The 21,529-nt window shown below is 31.7% G+C and overlaps 1 protein-coding gene across 5 annotated transcripts in view; it reads right to left on the reverse strand.

The window, feature by feature from the left end:
• Positions 1 to 2,248: 2,248 nt before the first annotated feature.
• The window catches only part of LOC143225747 (transient receptor potential cation channel subfamily V member 6-like), a 107,581-nt gene continuing 88,300 nt past the window's right edge, over positions 2,249 to 21,529 (reverse strand). For 2 of the 5 annotated variants that reach the window (XM_076455687.1, XM_076455686.1), the window contains 9 exons: positions 15,977 to 16,092; positions 14,508 to 14,627; positions 13,970 to 14,080; positions 13,147 to 13,298; positions 12,299 to 12,408; positions 10,400 to 10,503; positions 9,271 to 9,432; positions 6,415 to 6,612; positions 2,252 to 4,993 (listed from right to left, as the gene is read on the reverse strand). In XM_076455687.1, the coding sequence (XP_076311802.1) occupies positions 3,797 to 4,993; positions 6,415 to 6,612; positions 9,271 to 9,432; positions 10,400 to 10,503; positions 12,299 to 12,408; positions 13,147 to 13,298; positions 13,970 to 14,080; positions 14,508 to 14,627; positions 15,977 to 16,092 (2,270 nt within the window). In that variant the 3' untranslated portion in view covers positions 2,252 to 3,796. Of the gene's footprint in view, positions 4,994 to 6,414; positions 6,613 to 9,270; positions 9,433 to 10,399; positions 10,504 to 12,298; positions 12,409 to 13,146; positions 13,299 to 13,969; positions 14,081 to 14,507; positions 14,628 to 15,976; positions 16,093 to 21,529 lie in introns of all 5 variants that reach the window. The other 3 variants (XM_076455688.1, XM_076455689.1, XM_076455690.1) reach the window with 3 other exon arrangements.

Here is a 21,529-nt window from a genome sequence, read left to right on the forward strand (position 1 = left end):
CTGATAATAATTTCAGTTAATATAACATGTTATCCTTTATTACCCGTACTAATATGCAGTGTTTTTTGTTTTTGTAAAACATTCGTTAGAAATAAAACGTATTATATCCTGATATAATGATAATATATTCAGTGATGTCGAGAAAACCCACTTGAAGAGAAATATATATGTAAAAACGACTCGTTTGGGTTGAGAAAATACTTTACGCAGAGGAGCGAAGAAGGTCGAAACATTGTTCGCTCCTCTATGTAAAATATTTTCTCAACCCAAAAGAGCTGTTTTTACATTTATAATAATAATATATTGTTTTCTATTTACTTTTCTTAACCCTTTTTTGTAGCGGAGATTTAAAGCCTATAAGATGAAATTAGAAATGATTTCTAATGTAAGTGATTCCACGTGGCTTATTATCTATTTCTATACGAAATGTGTAATTACAATTTGACCAAAAGGACACAAGACCGAAAAAACAACAATAGAAAACACTAGTCTAAAATCCTAGAAGTAAATATTTGTTGTTAGTTATCATTGAGGTCTGTATTCATCTTTTAAAACAATTAATTTCTTATTGTGTTTTGAAACACAAAAAGCAATTATTTGTGAATATCGTACTTTACTTGAATTTTTAAAAAAATATTTATCGTGAGTTTCATTATTATTTTGCTATGGATGAAGTCGGTCGCCTTAGTAATAACAAAAAAGTCCTTTGTAAGGTTTTGTTAGCTGTAGTTTATGACAACAAAATGAAAATTCTTCGAACGATATGACTTTGAAATTTTTGTATTCTAAACTATCAAGTGTGGCTTTAATAATAAAGTCATGTAAATACAAAGTGTGAAGGTTGAACTTATGAATGGACTACAATAATGGCCCGGCATGGCCAAGCGTGCGACCCTCAAGCTCGCGGGTTCGCATTCCCGTATCGCCAAACATGCTCGCCCTTTCAGCCGCGGAGGCGTTATAAGTGACGGTCAATCCCACTATTCGTTGGTAAAAGAGTAGCCCAAGAGTTGGCGGTGGATGGTGATGACTAACTGCCTTCCCTCTAGTCTTACACTGCTAAATTAGGGACGGCTAGCACAAATAGCCCTCGAGTAGCTTTGTGCGAAATAAACGAACTACAATATTATTTCATTAAAGTTACGTTTAACTGTTTGTTTTGTTGTTGTTTTTTGGAATAGTAAAGACAATGAGCGTAATTTAAACTGCTTAAATATGTATCTCAAACACCTGGGATGGCAGTTAACACTTTTACTGATAAAGTAAAGATTGGCTTGTTTTGAAATTCGCGCAAAGCTATACGAGGGCTGTCTGCGCTAGGACTCCACAATTTTGCAGTGTAAAGCTCGAATGTCACCACTTACGATACCGATGAACATTAAACACCAGACGTGCACTTCTTTCAATTTAGAGTTTATCTACTACCTGAAGGAAAAAATATTTCTTTATTTAGAAAATGCAGAGTAGTAGCAATACATTATTTAGAATGGCTGCGATAACTCGCAACAAGGGTAGTGTCGATACATCATTTACAACAACTGTGACAATACCTCAGATATGCACCTTTCTTCTAACTCTAATATAACCACCACCTTGACTCCAGATTAATGCTTCTCAACCAGGTGAATGATTCATCCAGGGGTTAATGAGATGAGATTTAGGGCAGAGGAGTAGTATCAATGATACAACAAATTTAAAAGAATAAATATAATCAGTTATTATGTATTCTGCAATTAGTTATTATTTATTCTATATGTAGTTTGATAAATATATTTATTGTTTTATTTATTCTAGTTGTATTCTGATGTATATTTGAGCTATGATGTAGTATTTGACATTTTAATTTAATGCTTTTTGTTTTTTCTTCGAACTCTGAGGAGAGAGCTATTTCGAAAACTGACAGGAATTGATGTTAGAAAAAGGTTGAGAAGCCCTGTTTTTGATAAAGTTATGTGCTGCCATTTAGTGTCTCAGATTATTAGTGCTAGATTATTGAGTTCAGTTTTTCCTCGTATCTGTCGCAAACAGAAGTGATTGTTAATAGGAAATATATGAGCCAAACACTCAATAATTTTAAATATTTTAAACTCATTTCTAAACTGAATCAATTGTACGTACTATTCTTTAAATTATAATAAAAAAGTTGTACAAATTTAAATTAACGATGTAAAGTTATTTAAATTACGAAGGCCAGGATTACACTGGTGCAAGTTTATATTTATTATAAGAAAGAGAGAGAAAACAATTATTTAATTAATCATCTTATAAAAATCCCGAACACCATGTATAATAATGTTTAAAAATTGTCGTAAAACTCGCTAAAATTTACAGATAACAAAGATAATTTTATTTACATTTTGTTTCATTTCACAAGACTTGCACTGGCATTTGTTATAAGCTTCATATAACAGTAATTATATGTATATGTTAATATTCTTCCCTTCTATGAAAATAGAACAAAACATATTTATGTCATAAATTACGATAATTAAGTTAATTATAAATGAAACTAAATAAAAAATCTGTTCAAATTTACCCATGAATTTTTACTTATTTAAAATTAGACTGTGAATGATTGTTTTTCTGAGGTGTAGATAAATATGATCCTTGTAAAAGATGGTAGTAGAACTTATATTTCAGAAAATGTGGGAATTATAAGTTAACACAAATCCATATATATATAACACTGTGTTAATCACTCTAATGAATAATATATATCTGTATATTTTTAGCTGTAACTGAAAAATAAACGTTGAAGCTGGAGAGAAAGGAAACAAAACTTGAAGCCTTGACTGCTTGATTATTATTTACTTTAAAATATTTGCTTGTTTGTTGTCTTAACGTAAAGCTAAACAGTGGATTATGTTTGATCTATCCATTATGAGGATTCAAGGCTCGAATTTTAACGTTGAAATTTTAAGTTTGGAAAATTTTGTGATAAGCAATAATTCTAATATTTTAAAATTATTAAAAGTACAATTCTTTCCTCTAATATGTAGCTTAGAAGTGTACAAGTATTAAATTAGAAATATTTTAACTAAGTGAACGTTTCAGTTTTGTACTCACAACACGTTATTGAGGTTGTAAACGTATTGAGGATAAGTTGAGTATTTTCCAATGCATTTGACATGTATGGAAAAGTGTTGAAGAATCATCCAATACATGTTAAAATACTGCTTAATCCCAACTGGTGAGTTAACGAACCTCTATTTCATTTATTATCAATGAACCTTGTCGGTGTAAAGTGGGTGATTAGAAACCAGATAGACAGCTACAAGATCTCTTGGTTCGACAAATTGGTGGTTTGTTGCTTCTTTGAAGTATGTTAGCAATTTTTACTACAAGTGATTTGAAAATGGTTGTTGAAAAATGCAAACTTTTGTTATTAATTCCAGTGTTTCATACTACTTTTGTCAAGGAATGTATATATAGTTATACGAATACATGATTTATTGCATGAAAACCTTTCCAAGCATTTCAGCGAAAAGGCGAAGAGAGAAAGATTCGACTTAAAATGTTATCGTGAGATATTGAGTAAAACACCAAACATCCGAACACAACGTTATGTATTTGTCAGAGCACTTCGGGACCGTACTTTTACTTGAATTCGTTTTATTAAATATGTAAATTTGCCACTTAAATTATAATATATGTTTAAATGAAACAATGTTTTATATAATTCACAAAATATAGAGTTAAGTTTGTAGTAATCCAAAACCATTGTGTGGTTCATAAGGAAATCACAAACTCGAAGAACACATATTTGCATGACACTAGACAAAACAATACATTATTTTTATAGTTCCGAATCGTCGTTCCATGCTAAAATTGACGTCATAGCGACGACATTTTTAGTGCTCCACCTCGTAAGCTCGTAGACGGGTTGAGATTGTCGTTCACTATGTGAATTTTCGTGTCTAGTTCTGCTCGCTAGAGCTGATTTTGTTCTTAATCTGGAATTATCACAACTCGATGATGTTTCACTACTTTCACTGTAATTGTTCATTTGATGCGCATGTTCATTTCTGTCACTGAATTTCACGTGTTTACGATATCTTGAATGAGTCGAAGAGTTATTGGCAGATTTTGTTTTTTTGTGACATCTCGATTTAGAAAACTTCTGACTACAGGTTTCGACTTCTGCTCCAACTCTGCCCCTATGACACATCTTTTTATGTTTCTTGCGTCTCTTACGTTTAATGGACTTCTTTTTGTCCTGGTTGTCGAGTTCTGTTTGACTTTGTGTGTTATCCAAGTCAGATTCTTGCTGTATAACAATTTTTGGCATCAGATTTTTGTAAGGAAGTTCAAGATTGAATGCTTGTTCCAACTCTAACGGCTGTGCACAAGCCCCAGCATCACATACAAAAGCAGGGTTGTCTATTCCTTGCACAATGTTTACTGTGGTTGTATTACCATGCTTATCTTTGGAATGAGCCTCATCACTTTGATTTGGATCGGAGAATTGTTCACTTTGTTGGGTGGGAAAGGAAGCTTCAGTATTTATTTTAGAAATTGCAGAGGTTTCAGTATCCTGTAGAATAGTATTTGAAGGATTGGTATTTTGTTCAGGAGATGGAGAAGTTGGTCGTGATTGAGATCTTTCGCTATCACGATGACACCCTGTAGGAGTTTGAGGCCGACCGACTTCCAAGTCGTGAGCCCAGGCTAACTGTTGGAATAAATCTCCGAAAGTTTTTCCTCCAGTGGGCGTGGCACTTTCTTTATCGCTCGGTGAAGCTGACTGTGGTGTAACAGAACTTTTACTAAAGTCTAAATCATGAGCAAATGCAAGCTGGTTCAGAGCAACCCCTAAACCATTTCCAGAGTCTATTGCAGCTCCCCTTTCACTGTCGGAGTCATCACTCCCGTCCACTGGAAATGGTTTGCAAGCAGATGTAGAAAAGTGATGGTTAGTCCAGTACTTCTGTCTAAATTGTTCTGCTGTACCACCACACTGACGCATTTCTTGAATCACTATTTTGCCAAGTCTCTGAAAAAATAAAATACAGCCAGTTATTTATTGTAGAACACTAGAAGACTCACTTCAAAATAAATTACTTCTCCTCACATTCTGTGGCTTTCTAAAGTATTTTCATTAATCTGTGTAATAATGTAAATCTTAATTATTACATGCAGTTTTCTTGTAATCATAAAACCAGAATGAGTAATTTCACTAATAAGTACAAGCAACTCTGAAAAAAGAAAGAAAACCAAACGAATACAGGAAATCTTGTGGCAAGACGACCGAATATGCAATTTCTTAACCTACGTACAAATAAACGTAGGTGCAAATAATACAATACAGTAAAACGTTAAGATATATTTACTAATGAATATTTGATTTCTCTTTACAATATTTCGAGAGATAACTTGCATATTTAGGGCATGTTTTTAAAATTTTTGTAAGCATACAAAAAGTGATTTTATTAATTACAAGATAAATCTGTGAAGTTTTTTTTACTAATCCTTAAACATTTTTAATGTGATTTCATCAATTATTTAGAATTATTTTGATTTGACAAAATTGTAAAATGGAACACAAACGTTAATATTTAAGAAGCTTTGGAACCGTTGAAGGAAAAACTCGAAAAATTACTAAAATTCTAAAAGTAAAAAATTAATATACCTTAAATATTTTACTATAAGTATGATCATAGTTTTTAACTACAAGTTTAACAAAGTTAATTGAAGGCTTTATTTATTCTTTCATTTGGCAAAATTATTTAAATTTTGTTTATCAGTACTTTTTTAAATGCACGCGTTGTATTGAACAATATTGTTGTTTAGAGGTATTGAAACTAGAATGTCATACGTTTCAGTTTGAGTTTAATTTTAAAACTTGTGAATTAACTGTTATGTTAATTAGGTGTTTTTTTATAAATATTATATATTAAATGTCGAAGTTTTACTCGCTATATCTCAAGTCTTCATAAAATAGATGTAACATAGTGAGTCTTGATATATTTCATATTATATATTACTATAAAATTATATTAACTGAGATGGTTTTTAAGTGACAAAACTGTGTAATGCAATTGGAAAATAGTTTTAAAATTAGTTATAAAACTCTATTCGTAAATAAAGTAAACATTATAAAAATGTACACCCTTACCAATCTGTGTTTTTAAACATACAACTATAATGAAATTATAAATACATAAATGTTAAATAAAATTTTCTAGTGGGCAAGTTCAGAAAACAGGATTTATATCAGTAGTTCACATCGCATAACATTTTAAAGTTTTATTCTGAATGTTAACCATTTGTATTAATAAAATGCAGATTAGAGAAAAATTAAGAAATATCAATATATTTCATGTATAATTAACTCAGTTTACATGAAAACGAAATTTATTTTAAAATTGAGTAAAAGCTGGAATACTCCAAAAGTTTCACTAATATTAATTTTACCTTCCAGTTTGATAAAGCCCCTTTTCTCTGCTTTGCCTTTGACTTTGATTTACTTTTTATTACCATCACTGCTCGTTGCTCTTTCTCAGGGTCATCATCACCAGATGGCGAAGCTAGCCGAATGGAATAGCTCTGCATATATTCTTTAGCCTTCTTTTGACTAACACCTCTTTCAAGGGCCACAACGATTTTAGCCCACTGTTAAATATAATTGACTGTTATAATAACATTATCTAGTGGAAATAATCATTTGAACACAGATAATTTAAACAACAGCTGGAGTTATGTCCTATGTCGCTTCATTCCTTCACATATTCAATATTTGCTTTTCATAAATTTAAGCAACATTTTCTAGATGTTTTAAGATTTTGTGCAAAATCCATTCTTCATAATTACTAATACTAGTATTATAAATGTTATTAACATGCACTGTTATGGTGTGAACCCCGTTTACACTCTGGTTGAGCATAAATTATGATTAATTATGCTTGTCATAAGTTATTATGTTAGGAAGATTTTATTTAAGCAATGAAATCTTGATTACATCCTAAGGGGATTTCCAAAAATCAGAATAGTTTATAGTAATAGTATATCAATTAAACTATTTCCATCATATATATTGTGGCCTTTCGCTCATTCCATTCCTCCTGGTCGGCTGGGTATGTCAAATTTTATATGGTTGAAATCCTATTATTATACACTCTTCTAATTTCTGAAACTCCCAAATGACTGGATTAAGAATGCAGAGTTAGAAAATATGAGAAACCACTATAATGTCTTATGAGAAGTATAATTAACTGTAATTACAACAAAGTTTATACATACTAAAAATTATCATAAGCATTATTAATAAGCACTGTCTACTGATACTAAAACTATTACAAATGTTCTCCGTGAATCTAACAATTATTATAGAAGATCTCTTCAAGCATGTTTACAAAAACTGTTGTAAACGTATCCACAACAATGTTTCCTCAGACTGAAAACTATTATAAAAGTTCTGATAAACTATAGTAAATATTTTCCATAACAAGATTTAATAATACAAGTAACTACTAAAGATTTTCTTTGCTACAGTATTTTTTGATATAAATAAGCATTATAAAATTTTCATCAGAATAATTACTGATATAATTCACAAATACTCACCATAACAGTTTATTATTCTCAATAGCTTTTATAAACCGTCTTCTGTCGTATTTACTGACAATAATAAGTATTATAAACGAAAACGAAGGAAATATATTTTGTGAATATTTGATAATTCCATCAACATCAACAAATGTCCTCAAAAAACCGTGGACAAAATTATACGCACACACCTAGACCAACAACAAACAAACAACAATAAGTTCAAAGATACAACAATAAATTCAAAGATAACAAACTACAAAAAATACATACCATATATTCCCGAAATCAGCGAAAAAATAACTAACAATTGGAAAAAACTTATAACAAAACAACATTTCAGTAAATATCAAATTTATTCAAAAACCAGGAACAGAACAAAAGTCCATACTATGTAAAAACTACACTGACAAACACAACACCAACATAATTTATAAATTACAATGTAACAACTGCCATGACTTCTATAATGGAGAAAGAAGCAGTAAAATAGAAACTAGATTCAAAAAACAGAAAATAACACCTTCACACGTTTCTGAACACTGCAAGTCAAATAAACACAACATAACCATAGAAAATACCCAGATATTAAGTAGGGAACAAATATGAACAAACGCAAAATCAAAGAAGTCATACTCATACAACAACTAAAACCATAATTAAACCAATATAAAGGAGCCCCTTTACACCTATAATTATTAATAATCTAACATCCACCTGCATCGCACCCTACAATCCCGTACCAGTTTATACTTCCGTCCCTTGGACAACTGTCACATTCGAATATTCTCTTTCTTAACCTGAAAATGACCTGGCAAGGTCAAAACGTTGTTCTCTCCTCAGTAAGTGTTAATACGTATAACAGCCGTTCTGAGATACATTTGATAATTTTACTCTCACTAAAACATTTTAATTATCTGTATGCTAATTTTTTTCTGACTACAATAATGACATTTTAATCATTATTTTTTATTACTAGATACCATAAACACATATAACAAGATAATATATGGTGTTTTAATGACCATGATTGAAGCATGGCTCTATTGTATCACTTCTTCCTCTCTTTCTTTCTAGTGTGTGAGTAGGGAATATTTAATATTCACTTTTACTGAAGACGTCATTTAGTTATTGCATCAAAGTATTCAGTGAAACTTACCTGTTTGACAAATTTTTCATTCAAACAGTTGTTGGTCATTTATCAATATGATGACGTCTCGTTTACCCTGTTTCGGAACACTCACAAATCCGATGAAACCTTATTTAAACTTTTTCAGCACATTTATCTGCTTGATAATGCCTCATTCAGACTGTTTCGGGACTTTCACCCTCTTCATGAAACTTCATTCAAAATAACTGTTCCAAGACACTTATATACTTTATGAAACCTCATTAGAACTGTTTCGAGATACTTATGTGCTTCATAACGTCTCATTCAAAGTGTTTAGCTACACTTACCTGTTTGGTAAATCCTTACTGAAACTTTTCTGGAACAATTACCAGCTTAACAAAACCTCGTTCAAACTGTTCTCGGGCACTCATCAGCTTGGGGAAACCTAAATAAAACTTTCCCAGAACACTTACTTGATAGAACCTCATTCAAACTGTTCCGTGACACATACCATCTTGATGAAACCTAAGTAGAACTGTCCCCGGAACACTTATGAGTTTGATGAAACCTCATTGAAACTTACTTACACAATGATATATCATTGAAACTCTTACCTGTTTGACGAATTCTCGTTCAGATTGGGTTATAACTTCGCAGTACGTATTTCCCATCATAGCAATCAGCATGTTAAGCATTAAGATCGGCATGATAACCATGAAAATGGCGAAGACAAACCACGTTAACGCACTGTAGAAAGTCTCACTGAATTCGGAGTACTAGACAAAAACAGTGTTCAGGCTCAGATCCAAGGAAAAATGAGAAAAATAAAGCAAACACAATACAGTCTACAAAAGACGATAAAGTGAACCTGTATCGATATACGTTTTCAAGAATACGTGGCTTTAATGCTACAAATTCACTCTTTTTTGTATTAAACAGACAAACAGTATACAAACATCGTTAATATTAAACTGTGAAAACAATGGTAAAACATAAATAATGAGAGATATGTTCACGTAAAATAACTAAAGTTAGCGTCTACATGTTATATGGCAAAAGGAAAGTCACTGACTGTATGCTGATATAATGGAAATGAAAAAAACAGTGTCTTTGGGTTTACATTATAACGTAGTCACTATCTGTATGATTGCATGAACGTGAAGATACTGTATTTATGATTACCTAATAAGCGTAGAGTCGCCATCTCTATGTTTATATAAAAAAACTTAAATTAGTGTCTTCACGATTAAATAAAAAATATATATAAACGTTTTATATAAACATGAAGTCACTATCTCGCCTAAGAATACAAAGATAGTGATTTGAACAAGTTGTATTACTGAAATGTTGAAAAACTTCACGGAAATAGGAGTTTAATGACGCACTTCCTTTAACCATCATTTCACAATATAAAGTTTTTAAAGGAAGATTGTATTTATTTGTGAGATTTTTAGATTGATAACAAACCCCCAATTTTTATTTATTCTGTACCGAAACAAGTTTAATACAATGCGCTTTACAGTTTTTGTGTTTTGAGAATTAAATACTTTCTATATTGTATCTTGAAAATTAGAATAGACTAAGTTTCGGATAATGTTATTTATCAGAATATGTTTCTTTAAAGTGATAACAAACCCTTAATTTATTGTGGCAATGAGTGCAGTAATTATTGTGAAAGTGAAATTATGTTGTTTTTTTCATTGTTGTTATTCAGTTGATTCCCCCTCTATATTAAACATTTACCTCGTAATACCCTAGAGTCATATGGAATAGTGCCATCCAGGTTTGTGAGTATGTTGTGAATCGCTTACTATCTCCAGACTGGTTCTTAAACAGGAAGAAAAAAGCTGCAAAAATAAAACAGTTTATCTTCAAGTACGATTAAAAAAATACAAGAATTCATTTGAATTTCAGGAATCTATACTTGTTAGTTACAGCAGTACCTTTTCGTTATATATATATTTCATTGAGAAACATAAAAATGAAAATAATTTAAAATTTATGTCATATCGTTAACACAACAGTTTATACTGATTATTATAATATTATTTCGAATTTTAAAATACAACTGTTTGAACAACTTATGTGAATGAATCTGCTCTTTGTCGTTATTTGACGTTGATTAGGGTTAGTTTATTAAGTAAAAAGCTACACAAAAGGCTGTCTGTACTGTGCCGATCACGAGATCGAAACCAGAATTTTAGCGGTATAAGCCCTCATACTTGCTGCTGAGCCACTGTACTTACAGAGCGGCTGTTTTTGTTAGCGTTTTTTTTTATTTACAGAATCTTTGTGTGTTTGTAATTAAGCACAAAGTTGCTCCACCCAACACGAGTATCGAAACGCAGTCACTAATGCTGTAAGTCCGCATTTTACGCTGTGCCCCAGGGAGGCATTTACAGAATCAACAGCTTTTCTTAGTGTACTTTATTTACAAATTTAATTAATTTTGTTACAACGGCTATGTCTAGTTGGTAAGTACTACATTATGTTTTGATATTCTATATCTATAAATTGGATATGCAGTTTATTTAAAAGAATAGCGTGCTTTAGTGTATCACTGACAAAATATCAGTTGCTTAAAATATTATGGTGTATTTGTTTAAAATACTAGGATATCATGTTTAAAACATTGGCATGCACATGCTGAAATGATTAGAATGTGTTTGTTCAAAATATTAGGTAGTCATGTTCAAAACATTGGGTTGTTCATGTTTAAAGCATTGGAATGTACGTGTTTAAAACACATAAGAGGATGCTATATGAGTACATAACACGAAACATTTGGAAGTTCGGTTTGGATTTGAATTTCGCGCAAAGGTACACTAGGAAAGGCAGCTTGTCATCACCACCTACCTCCAATTCTGAGGTTACTCTTTTACCCAAGAAAATTGGAATTGGTTGTTATATTATAACGCCCTCACAGCAGAATAAGCGAGTATGTTTGGCGAGACGAGGATTCGAATCTGCGACCCTCAGATTGCGAGTTGAGTGCCCTTAACCACCTGGCTTTACTTGTAGCTATTAAGGTGATAAGATACATTTTAAATATTTCGGGAGGACACGAAATTTACTTACTTTTTCTTATACAGATTTAACACGTGTGTGCGTGGTTGACACCTTTATTTCTTATGCAGTATTATATGTAGAGTTTATGTGTTTCTTCCTTAAACGATGTAACATTATTCAACTCCATTTAATCTGATGCAGTTCATTGTGTTTCTTCCTTTAACTGGTATAACATTATAAAGAGTATTTAGCCTAATGTGATTTTATGTGGTTTCATCCCTTCTAAACTATATAATATTATTAAATATTATTGAATGTGATGTTATTTCTTCCTCTACAACATTATTGAAGAATATTTAATCTGATGTGGTTTATGTACTTTATCTTTTAAGCAGTATGAAATTACTGAATAATGTTCAAAATATTTTATCTAACTTTATCACTAAAATCAATTCATAAAAACTGTGCTTTAGATTGTACAAGTTCTAAAGATGAAGACGCCATGGAAACAAGTTTGTACAAAAATAACTAAAAATGTAATATGTCATCCTCAGTCACTTTTAAGTTCACTACTTGTTTCATTGTTAAGTTAAACTCTTGGGTTGATTGATTCCACTTTCTTTGAACTCTTACCTTGCGTGAACCCTAACAAATATATGAAGTAGATGATGCTAAACCTCACGATGTCTCCTACTAACATGTTGTAGATCATAGTCACAAACGGACCTGTCAATTTTACAGCCCTAGAATAACAAATATTTCAAAATGTCAGAAAAGTAAATTAACTATGTGCTATCTGTCTTTATTATACATTTAACGATTTGAAAATACAATAAATACTTTATCCTTTAATTACTTGTTTTATGCCTATTTAACTCGGAAAAAAAGCAAAGCATTGGGTGTAAGTCAGAAAATAACAATAAGCCCATGCACGTGCTATTTACTATCTATTTATTTATGTTTTACAATTTTTTGGTAAGAAAGAAGACAAAACATATGTTTTCACAATGGTTATGGAATGAGAACACGCAAATGATGTCATAACGTAAGATATAAAATGAAAGTCATTCGTGCTACACACGTCGAAAGTAATTTTTATCCTACACAGAGAAAGCCATTCGTACTACATTATGGAAGTACTTTTTTCTTACACAGTGAAAGTCATTCTCACTACATTGTTGAAGTAATTTTTATTCAACACAGTGAAAGTAATTCATACTACGCTGTGGAAGTACTTTTCTCCTACACAATAAAAGTTATTCTCACTACATTGTGGAAGAAATCTTTATCCTACGTAGTGAAAGCCACTCTTACTACACTGTGGAAGTCATTCTCACTACTCTGTGGAAGTAATTTACTCCTATACAGTGAAGTCATTTTCAATACACAGAGAAACTAATTGTCTCCTATACAGTGGAGGTCGCTCTTACTATATAAAAGAGGTAATTTTCTCCTAAACAATAACTTTGTTTCGTTCTTACCCTGCAAAGAAAATAAGGAAGAACCAGGAACCAGGAATTGCAAATGTAAGGAGAACATCTTCAGTGTGTCTGTATCCCAAAAGTCGACACGGCAAGCAGCAGAGGATAAGGATGTTGGCGAAGAGGAAGATTGCCTTGGCAGGGTTACTACTCTGTAAACACATGAAGAACTTAGAAAAACTGCCTGCCACGATGTGGGGAACAGTTTTACGTGACTCTAATTAACACTGTTATTTCTTATGCTTCTCAAATTAAAACATTTCAATTAATATGCCTGATAATTTTGTTACACGTTAAAAATCAACGTAACCAAAATAGGTCTATAATTTATAGTAAACCATAAAAAACACTTTGATTATCGGTCATAAATAAAATATAAAAATCCTTAGTCTATTTATGGAACGATAATTATTGCGTCGCTAGGTTATTCATTTCTCATAAGATAATTGTTGACTTCAAAATTATTCCATCCTACGTGTTTATAAAGGCTTGTTACATGAAGTACTGTTACGTGGAAATACACACAGAAGTTTGAAAAGTGTTACGTTCTGAAATACTTTCATTGTTATTATTTAACAAATACGTCACTTGAGTTAATAGTGTTGACATTTTTTCGAAGTTACATTCGATTACTGACCCGATCATTTGAACAGCAACAACCAAAATAAAACTCCACTAATAATAGACTTCGATGTTCTTTTAATTTTAATCATATAAATGTTGTTCTTTTCCACATCTTTATGAATTATACTAATACATCGTGATGTAATGAAGGACAATAAATTCAGTTATTAGCTAGCTGATTGTAAAATTGTAAACTTACAAGATTGATAAGGAAGCCCAGGAGACCTTGAGACATTATTTCTTCGCCTTGTTGAAAAATCACAAACCCTATACATCCAAGACAGGTTACCAACTCAGCAGAATATCGACACTATAGAACGTGCAAGAAATGGAGATTTTAAAATGAAAAAAGTTTTAGAAATGTGTTTTACTTGTATTATCACAATCCAAGATCCAATACGTGACAAAACCGAAACCCTCTTAAGACTTTGCCAAGTGAACTAACAAAATAAATAATGTTTATACATAAGGTTCCATTGGAAGAAAAAAATCAGTCATTATTTAGCAAAAATAAAATTTTATGATCTTATGTAATGTTTATGCTATTAGATGATTAACTAAGTAAAATAAAACAGTTCGGAATATCTCTTTGTTTTGATTTTGGAAATGTCACTTATGTAGTGTTTAATATATAAATGGTTAAAATAAGAAAAACTAAAAAATTTGTAATGAAACAAAAAGTTATGTGGAACTCTACTTAACATACTTCCCAAAAAACTAGTACACAAAGCACTTACTATTGAGCGCAGGTCAGAGGGGCCAAGTAGATTGCCATCTGATGAGGGGCGGAGCGAAACAGCAATACTTAGTGCAATCAGGTGTAGGAACATGAGTACCAAACGTTTCAGAAACTCTTTCTAATAGTAGTGAAATAAAAATATCTAATTAGCATAAGCATTTTTATGTTATTGAAACAGCGTAGAACAATGTTAATATAAAAAGAAACTTACAGTATTTTAGGAACAACATTAATTTAAAAAAACCATTGAAAGTTTAAAACAACACCAACTTTCAATAATATCACTACAACATTACAGAAACATAATAAAGTTCAACAAGAAACAGTACCAGCGTTGATTAAAGACTGTAAAGTGATAATTATAAAAATTATCAGTATTGTAGGAACAGTGTACAGTGGCAATAAAAAGTACTGAGAGTTCTGTACAAACAACGTTCAGTTTTAAAAAAACAACGCTGTCAATATTGTAGAAACATTACCATATTTAAAAATATAAACACTACATGTAATGTATAAACAGTATTATGTTCTGAGAAAAATAAACATTGCCAATACTGTATAAACAATCTGAAATTTCAAAACGAAACTCCCGTGATACTTAAGTTATTGTACAAAATTTCAATCACTGCCGATATTATAGAAACTAGCTGGAGTATATGTACTTTGGAGGGAAGTTATGTAAATTCATGATTAATAAAAAGATATCTTAGAACATGAAAATCGTTTCCTTTATATGTAAGTTACAAAAGAAGCAAAACGCCAATAAAAAGAGTAAAACACAAAATGTGAAACCGTACATTCATATGTATCTTATCATGGACCCAACAACTTTCGTGCCAAAGTCAGTGAAGATCCATCAACAGAGGCGAAGTAATGGTAAAAAAATCATAAAACCGCAAAGTGAAAATTTGTATGTATTTTCTCATATACCAATGAATTTTCATACCAATTTTGGTGAAGAACCACCCACACCTCACGAAGTATTTACATGAACATACAAGAAACAGTACTGTTATATTTGTATAGATTGCACAAGTGTGTTAGAGCCACGTGTGACTTATTCATGAAGTTATTTATGCACCCTGGGAATGGAGAAAAATTAAGTTCTCCGTGAAGGGAAACGGAGGCAAAATGGAAAAATCATGACTCTACTGCAAATCTACGTGCACACAGGATAGAAATTTCGCGAAATTGGGGGTTGCACATCGTGTATTAAAAAAGTTTTTTTCAGTGTCATATAAGCAAGCGTTCCTATATAATATGATACTGTAAGATTTCCTTAACATTCTATCATAAGTATTGTAAAAGCAACTATGTTGTTTTGTATTTTATTTGTGTCGACCAATTGAAATTTCAGACGAGATTATTTATTTTCAAAACTTTCTTCTGAATTATCATTATTTTCATTATAGTTAAAACATTTATGTATATTATCAATTAAAAATTATTTTATTAGCATAGACTTACTCTGGCGAAGGTTTTCCATTTTTCTTCTAAAAGCCGCTGGATGACTCCACCATCGAGCATATCAAGATGTTCATTAGTTTTTCCATTTAAAATAATCATCAGGGCAGAGTTCCAGTCTGCAGTCAAACATTTTTTTTTCGTGGTTAGAAATGAGATATGCATATATATAACTGATTTTCACGTCTCAGAAAATGTAAAAGTATTTGTTTTCGACACTTCTCCAAAGCTATACAAGGGATATTTACATTACCCAACCATATTTTTAATTATTGAATCACAGAGAACGCAGCTAGTCAACAAGTTGAGGCTCAACTGTTGGGCTAATCTAACCACATAGGGAATCTGACCTTCACTTATATAATACACTGACCTCCTGGATCGCGAACTTGCAGCAATGACATTCGATCCATGGGCCCGGTAAATATTATTAGGTCACGTGAAGCTCAAATAACAAATAAAACATGTATACTTTTTGATGTTTAAAGCATGATTGGTTAGTTATATGACAAGATTATTAATTTTTTTTAATATTTAAAGGGTTCCCCTTTTTTTTTAGAATTAGGGATTGTTAACAAATTTACTAAAACAAGTTAACCAAAATGCAATGATTATATTTACCTCTTTCTTTCTTTGTGAACCTGACGATGACCGAAGAAGGTCGAAACGTTGTTCGCTCCTCTACGTAAAATATTTTCTCAACCCAAACGAGCCGTTTTTACATATATATTTTCAAGCCTACATCTAAGGACTCTAAAAAATTATACAAACTAGGTTAGAAATAGTGTATATATAATTTTCTCAAGCCACAGGTTCCTATTGTGCCACCACTAAAATTGATAAATACTGAAAATTTTGATCCCAAATAGAGATTTTTAGGTTGAGAAAATAATGTAGACACTATTTTCAATCTAGTTGTTTATGTTTTTTAGATTCTCTAGTTTTAGGCTTGAAAATGTAATACTTACATTTTGATTCTACTTGTTTCTTTAGTATTTTGACAATTATTTCCCTGCAAATTTAAACTTTTTACTAATCTCGTTTCTTCAGTTTTTATGTCCATTTATGTATAATAAATTTTAAGTTACTTACATACCCATGTATTCAGTTGAATGTTACACATTTTTGAAGAGTTTACTGCTGCATTGGCTTTTCCCATCCAACTACCATACTGAAATTATTCAAAATAAATAACAAACGCACAACAAAGAATAACCACATGTACTGATACACAAATACAACAAAAAAATATAAAGTTGTTTTCAAAGTACTATCTTGAAGGTAAAAATTGTATCAACGCATATTTAATGAGCGACTTCTGTCAATGTCACAGCGTGTTTGTGTGTTTCTCTTATAGGAAATTCACATCGGGCTATCTACTGAGTTCACCGAGGGGAATCAAACCCCTAATTTTAGCGTTGTAAATCTATAGACTTGCCGCTGTACTGGCGGAGGGCATGTCACAGTGTAATGCAACAAAAGGCTAGCAGCAACAAAGTAATCCTATAAGAATAGAATAATATAAATTAAACAGACGCAGTAACATGTTTGTATTGTTAGGTCTACATGGGACTTACGCATGTTCTTTAGTTGATGTGCATAAGTGTTTGCTACGATAACGCGACACAAATTATGCATGCAAATTAAACAACAGCAACACACTTCGTAAGTTGCCAATTATTGACAGCAGTTACAACCTGCTATCTCAACATCAGCTATTTAACAATAGCAGTAGGTATATGAAATAGTATTATATGCAGTGAATAATATACTCACGATTTCAGCCAAGTATAAGAAACAGTTGAAAGAATCACCACCATTGTCCGAGTAGGTTTGTTTTTGAATTTCGTTCAGAGTTACATAAAGACCATCTACACTAGCCTTCCATAAGCTAGTAGTGAAAAAGTAGAGGAAAGGCAGCTAGTCCTCGCCACCAACTACCAAAGCTTGGAATAGTTTTATATCAAAAATTAGTGGGATCGACCACCACATCATTACGTCACACCGCTAAAAGGACGAGCATATTGGATGCGGAAGGGGCGTGAACCCACGATCCACAGTTTAAAAGTCGAGCTCCCTAAATACCTGGTTATGCCAGACAAGTTTGAATAGAGAAGTTAACTTTGGTAGTCCTCCAGTGTAGAAAATTTGCTAAAATATAGTCGCTTATAGACAGCAAACTCGAGTAAAAATTATCATTAACAATTTGAAGATGATACGCAACAGCAAAATCGGGAACCTTGTTGAAGTTTACAATTAATGCGCTAGAAAATGCACAATTTGTAGTTTACAATTAAAAAACATTCTAGCAAAACTCCAGATGATGTTTTATGGCAAAGGAGGTATCAACGTTCACAGCGTGACAACATTAAGAAGATTGAATTAAGTTTAAAACTACTACCTCCGTTATTTGCAAAATTCCTCTGCAATCCCACACTACAGTAGATATCACTTGTGCTAATTTTATAGTGTAGTCATAATGGGATTTGTACATTGAGTAAATTCCTCACAGGAGATTCCCATCACATTTTGCAATCCACATTCATATATTTTAAATTTTCGGTTTGTAATTGTCTTCTTATTGAACAGCAATGGACAAATATATAGTAGTAAAAATGATTTTCAAGTGAAATATATACTTCTAAAACATCGCTTTAAACAAAGCTTCGTGCCTTTTAAAGTAATTATTTACTGAGCCAAGTGGCTCTGTGCCTGAGGTTTTGTGTGAACATGTTTAACACATGTTGAGTACAAAATCAGTCGCTCAGAACAACGTAGCATCTGCTACTGATTTATAGCCACATAAATCCACCTTCAGTGAAAAATAATAAACTTTTAAACAGGTCATTGACATTTGCAGCGTTTAATATGGTATACCTGTCTAGGTGTTTGTGCAAAATACCCATCCAATTTTGCTGTAGGCTTATGAATCAATAATAATAATAACAATAACGAATAAACTGGCAAAATTTGAGTTGTCTAATAATCGTTAAATCAATTATTTTGTTTATTATCAATGTTTGGGTGTTCTTAGCTATTAAAAGTAAGGTTTTGAGCATCATTTCAATAATTAGTCTGCTTCGAAAGGTGATTTTTGCCCTAATGTTCTATTTCAGTTTTGAGCAAATTTCTGTACGATCCCTGTTATGAACCGCTATTGTGGTCAATCATTATAGATGGGTAATAAATAATTATAAGTAAGTAATACAGCAGCATAGATAAGTAATATAATATCATAAAGTATAGAATTATATATATTAATAGCGTATTAGCATAGATTGGTAATATATTATAAATTAGTTATTTAGTATTATATAGATAAGCAATACGACATTATAGATTTATAGATCAGTAATGTAGTGTTATAGATTAGTGGTTGTCATGCGACTTGTATATATGAATATTCAAAGTAATTTTAGCATCTATTACAATAATATTCACTAGTTTTGGTGCGCACCTTACTATTAAAATGCACGTGTCTACTTACTTCATTTTAACGGATGAAAACAAACGACGAATGTAAATATAATATAATAGACATTTTGTACACCATATTAAAATCTTAACGAAGTTTTAAAAAAGTCTAACGTTAAGTCATAGAAACACATTATAAGTTTATTTATTGGCAGTATTAATAATAGTACAGTAAAGTTTACACTAACTAAACTAATGGAAAAACGTACAGAAATTACAGTGCTAATTTAGTTCTTTATAATATAGGCAGTACGTAATGATGGCTTAACTGATGTTAGGACTTAGAAAGGTGGACTTACAAATTTCTTTGTCTGTGATTAGAATTATTTTGTATTATTCTATAAATCCTGTAGTTATAAAAATAATGTTGTAATAAAAATACTATTTTAATCACAAATGTTTTGTTAGTCTCGGCTAGTATCATATTAATAATCTTTTTCTATGGTAAAATTATAAAACCCAATTGTATATTCTTGAAAAAGTTACTACAATAATGGAAGTATTTTTAGGTGAAACTTTATGCAAATTATGAAATATGGACAGTAATACAGTAATGTTAGTAATACAGTATTATGGATTATTAATATACAATTATAGCTTCGTTATACAACATAAAACTTAAGTAATATAGCATCACATATTAGTTTCTCTAAGAAAAAGACAAAATATCCTGAATAAAGCAATTATCTGACCTATATAAAAGCCAATGTGTTCGACGTAACATCACGCTTGAATTCTCGTTATAGGATAAGTCATAAAGGACAAAATAGATTTATCCAGATAAAATAGCCCGATTTCTGTCTGACCATTACGATTTTAATGAATAGGTACAAAGGAGCTATGAGGGCGGAGGGTACCGTGAAATCTTATAAGTTTAGTGAGTGTTGGTTTAATAAAGCTAAAGTAAAGACTTAGTGTGGGATCATCCGACCTAGAGTCAAATGTTTAACATTTATCATAAAGTAAAAATATCGATTCAGTTTTAAATTTAAATAATTTCTGAATTAATCTAGCTTCTTTTATGTGACCAACGTTTCAAATAAGAAACAAACAAACGTATTTAATTAATGGTGAGTGATAATTTAAAAATCAAAAAAATATTTTTTCCAGTTTTGCTGTTCTTCCATTTATTTTGTACTTTTGGAACATAGAATAATAATTAGATTATGTTGTACAGTCGTTGCTGAGCAACATGACATAAAATACATTGTTGAAACGAAGTGTGACCAAAACGTGCTGGTTTTCCTATGTGTTAAAAGTTGTTAATCTAACTGATTTTTTCCAATAATTATGGTATGAATACGTCCCGAATTCGTTTCCTGAATGATCTTAATTTTAATTGGCTTAAAAAACGAATCTGCCGATGTTTGATTGTATAGACTCAACTCTTCTGCCTTATTGTTGGTCAAGGTTGATTTCGCGAAATTATTTTATTTTAGTTAGCTATGAAATGTGAGGTTAAAGTTGTACTTGCCCAGTCATTTGTGACGGGCTATATGCTAGTTATTAAATAATACTTCCATATTCGTAAAACTGCTGCTTTAACATGCTGTGTACATTTTTAGTTTCCTTGTTGTTTAGCGCAAAGCTATAAAATGGTCTATCTGCATTTTTCCCACTACGATTATCGAAATACGGTTTCTAGAGGGGCATGTCCAGAGAGACTGAGGGGCTGGCATGGCCTAGCGCGTTAAGGCGTGCGCTTCGTAATCTGAGGGTCGCGGGTTCGCGCCCGAGTCGCGCCAAACATGCTCGCCCTCCCAGCCGTGGGGGCGTTATAAAGTTACGGTCAATCCCACTATTCGTTGGTAAAAGAGTAGCCCAAGAGTTGGCGGTGGGTGGTGATGACTAGCTGCCTTCCCTCTAGTCTTACACTGCTAAATTAGGGACGGCTAGCACAGATAGCCCTCGAGTAGCTTTGTGCGAAATTCCAAACAACAACAAACAACAACCAGAGAGACTGTGTCACTGAGGAACAATAAAAGCAAGGAGGTGTTGGTATATGACTAATAAGTTGTATTGAATGCGGAAAATTTATTCAATAAATATTATAAACATATTACATTAAAAGCCGATGATTTT

The sequence above is a fragment of the Tachypleus tridentatus genome, chromosome 9, assembly GCF_004210375.1.
Source record: "Tachypleus tridentatus isolate NWPU-2018 chromosome 9, ASM421037v1, whole genome shotgun sequence".
NCBI classification, from domain to species: Eukaryota; Metazoa; Arthropoda; class Merostomata; order Xiphosura; family Limulidae; genus Tachypleus; species Tachypleus tridentatus.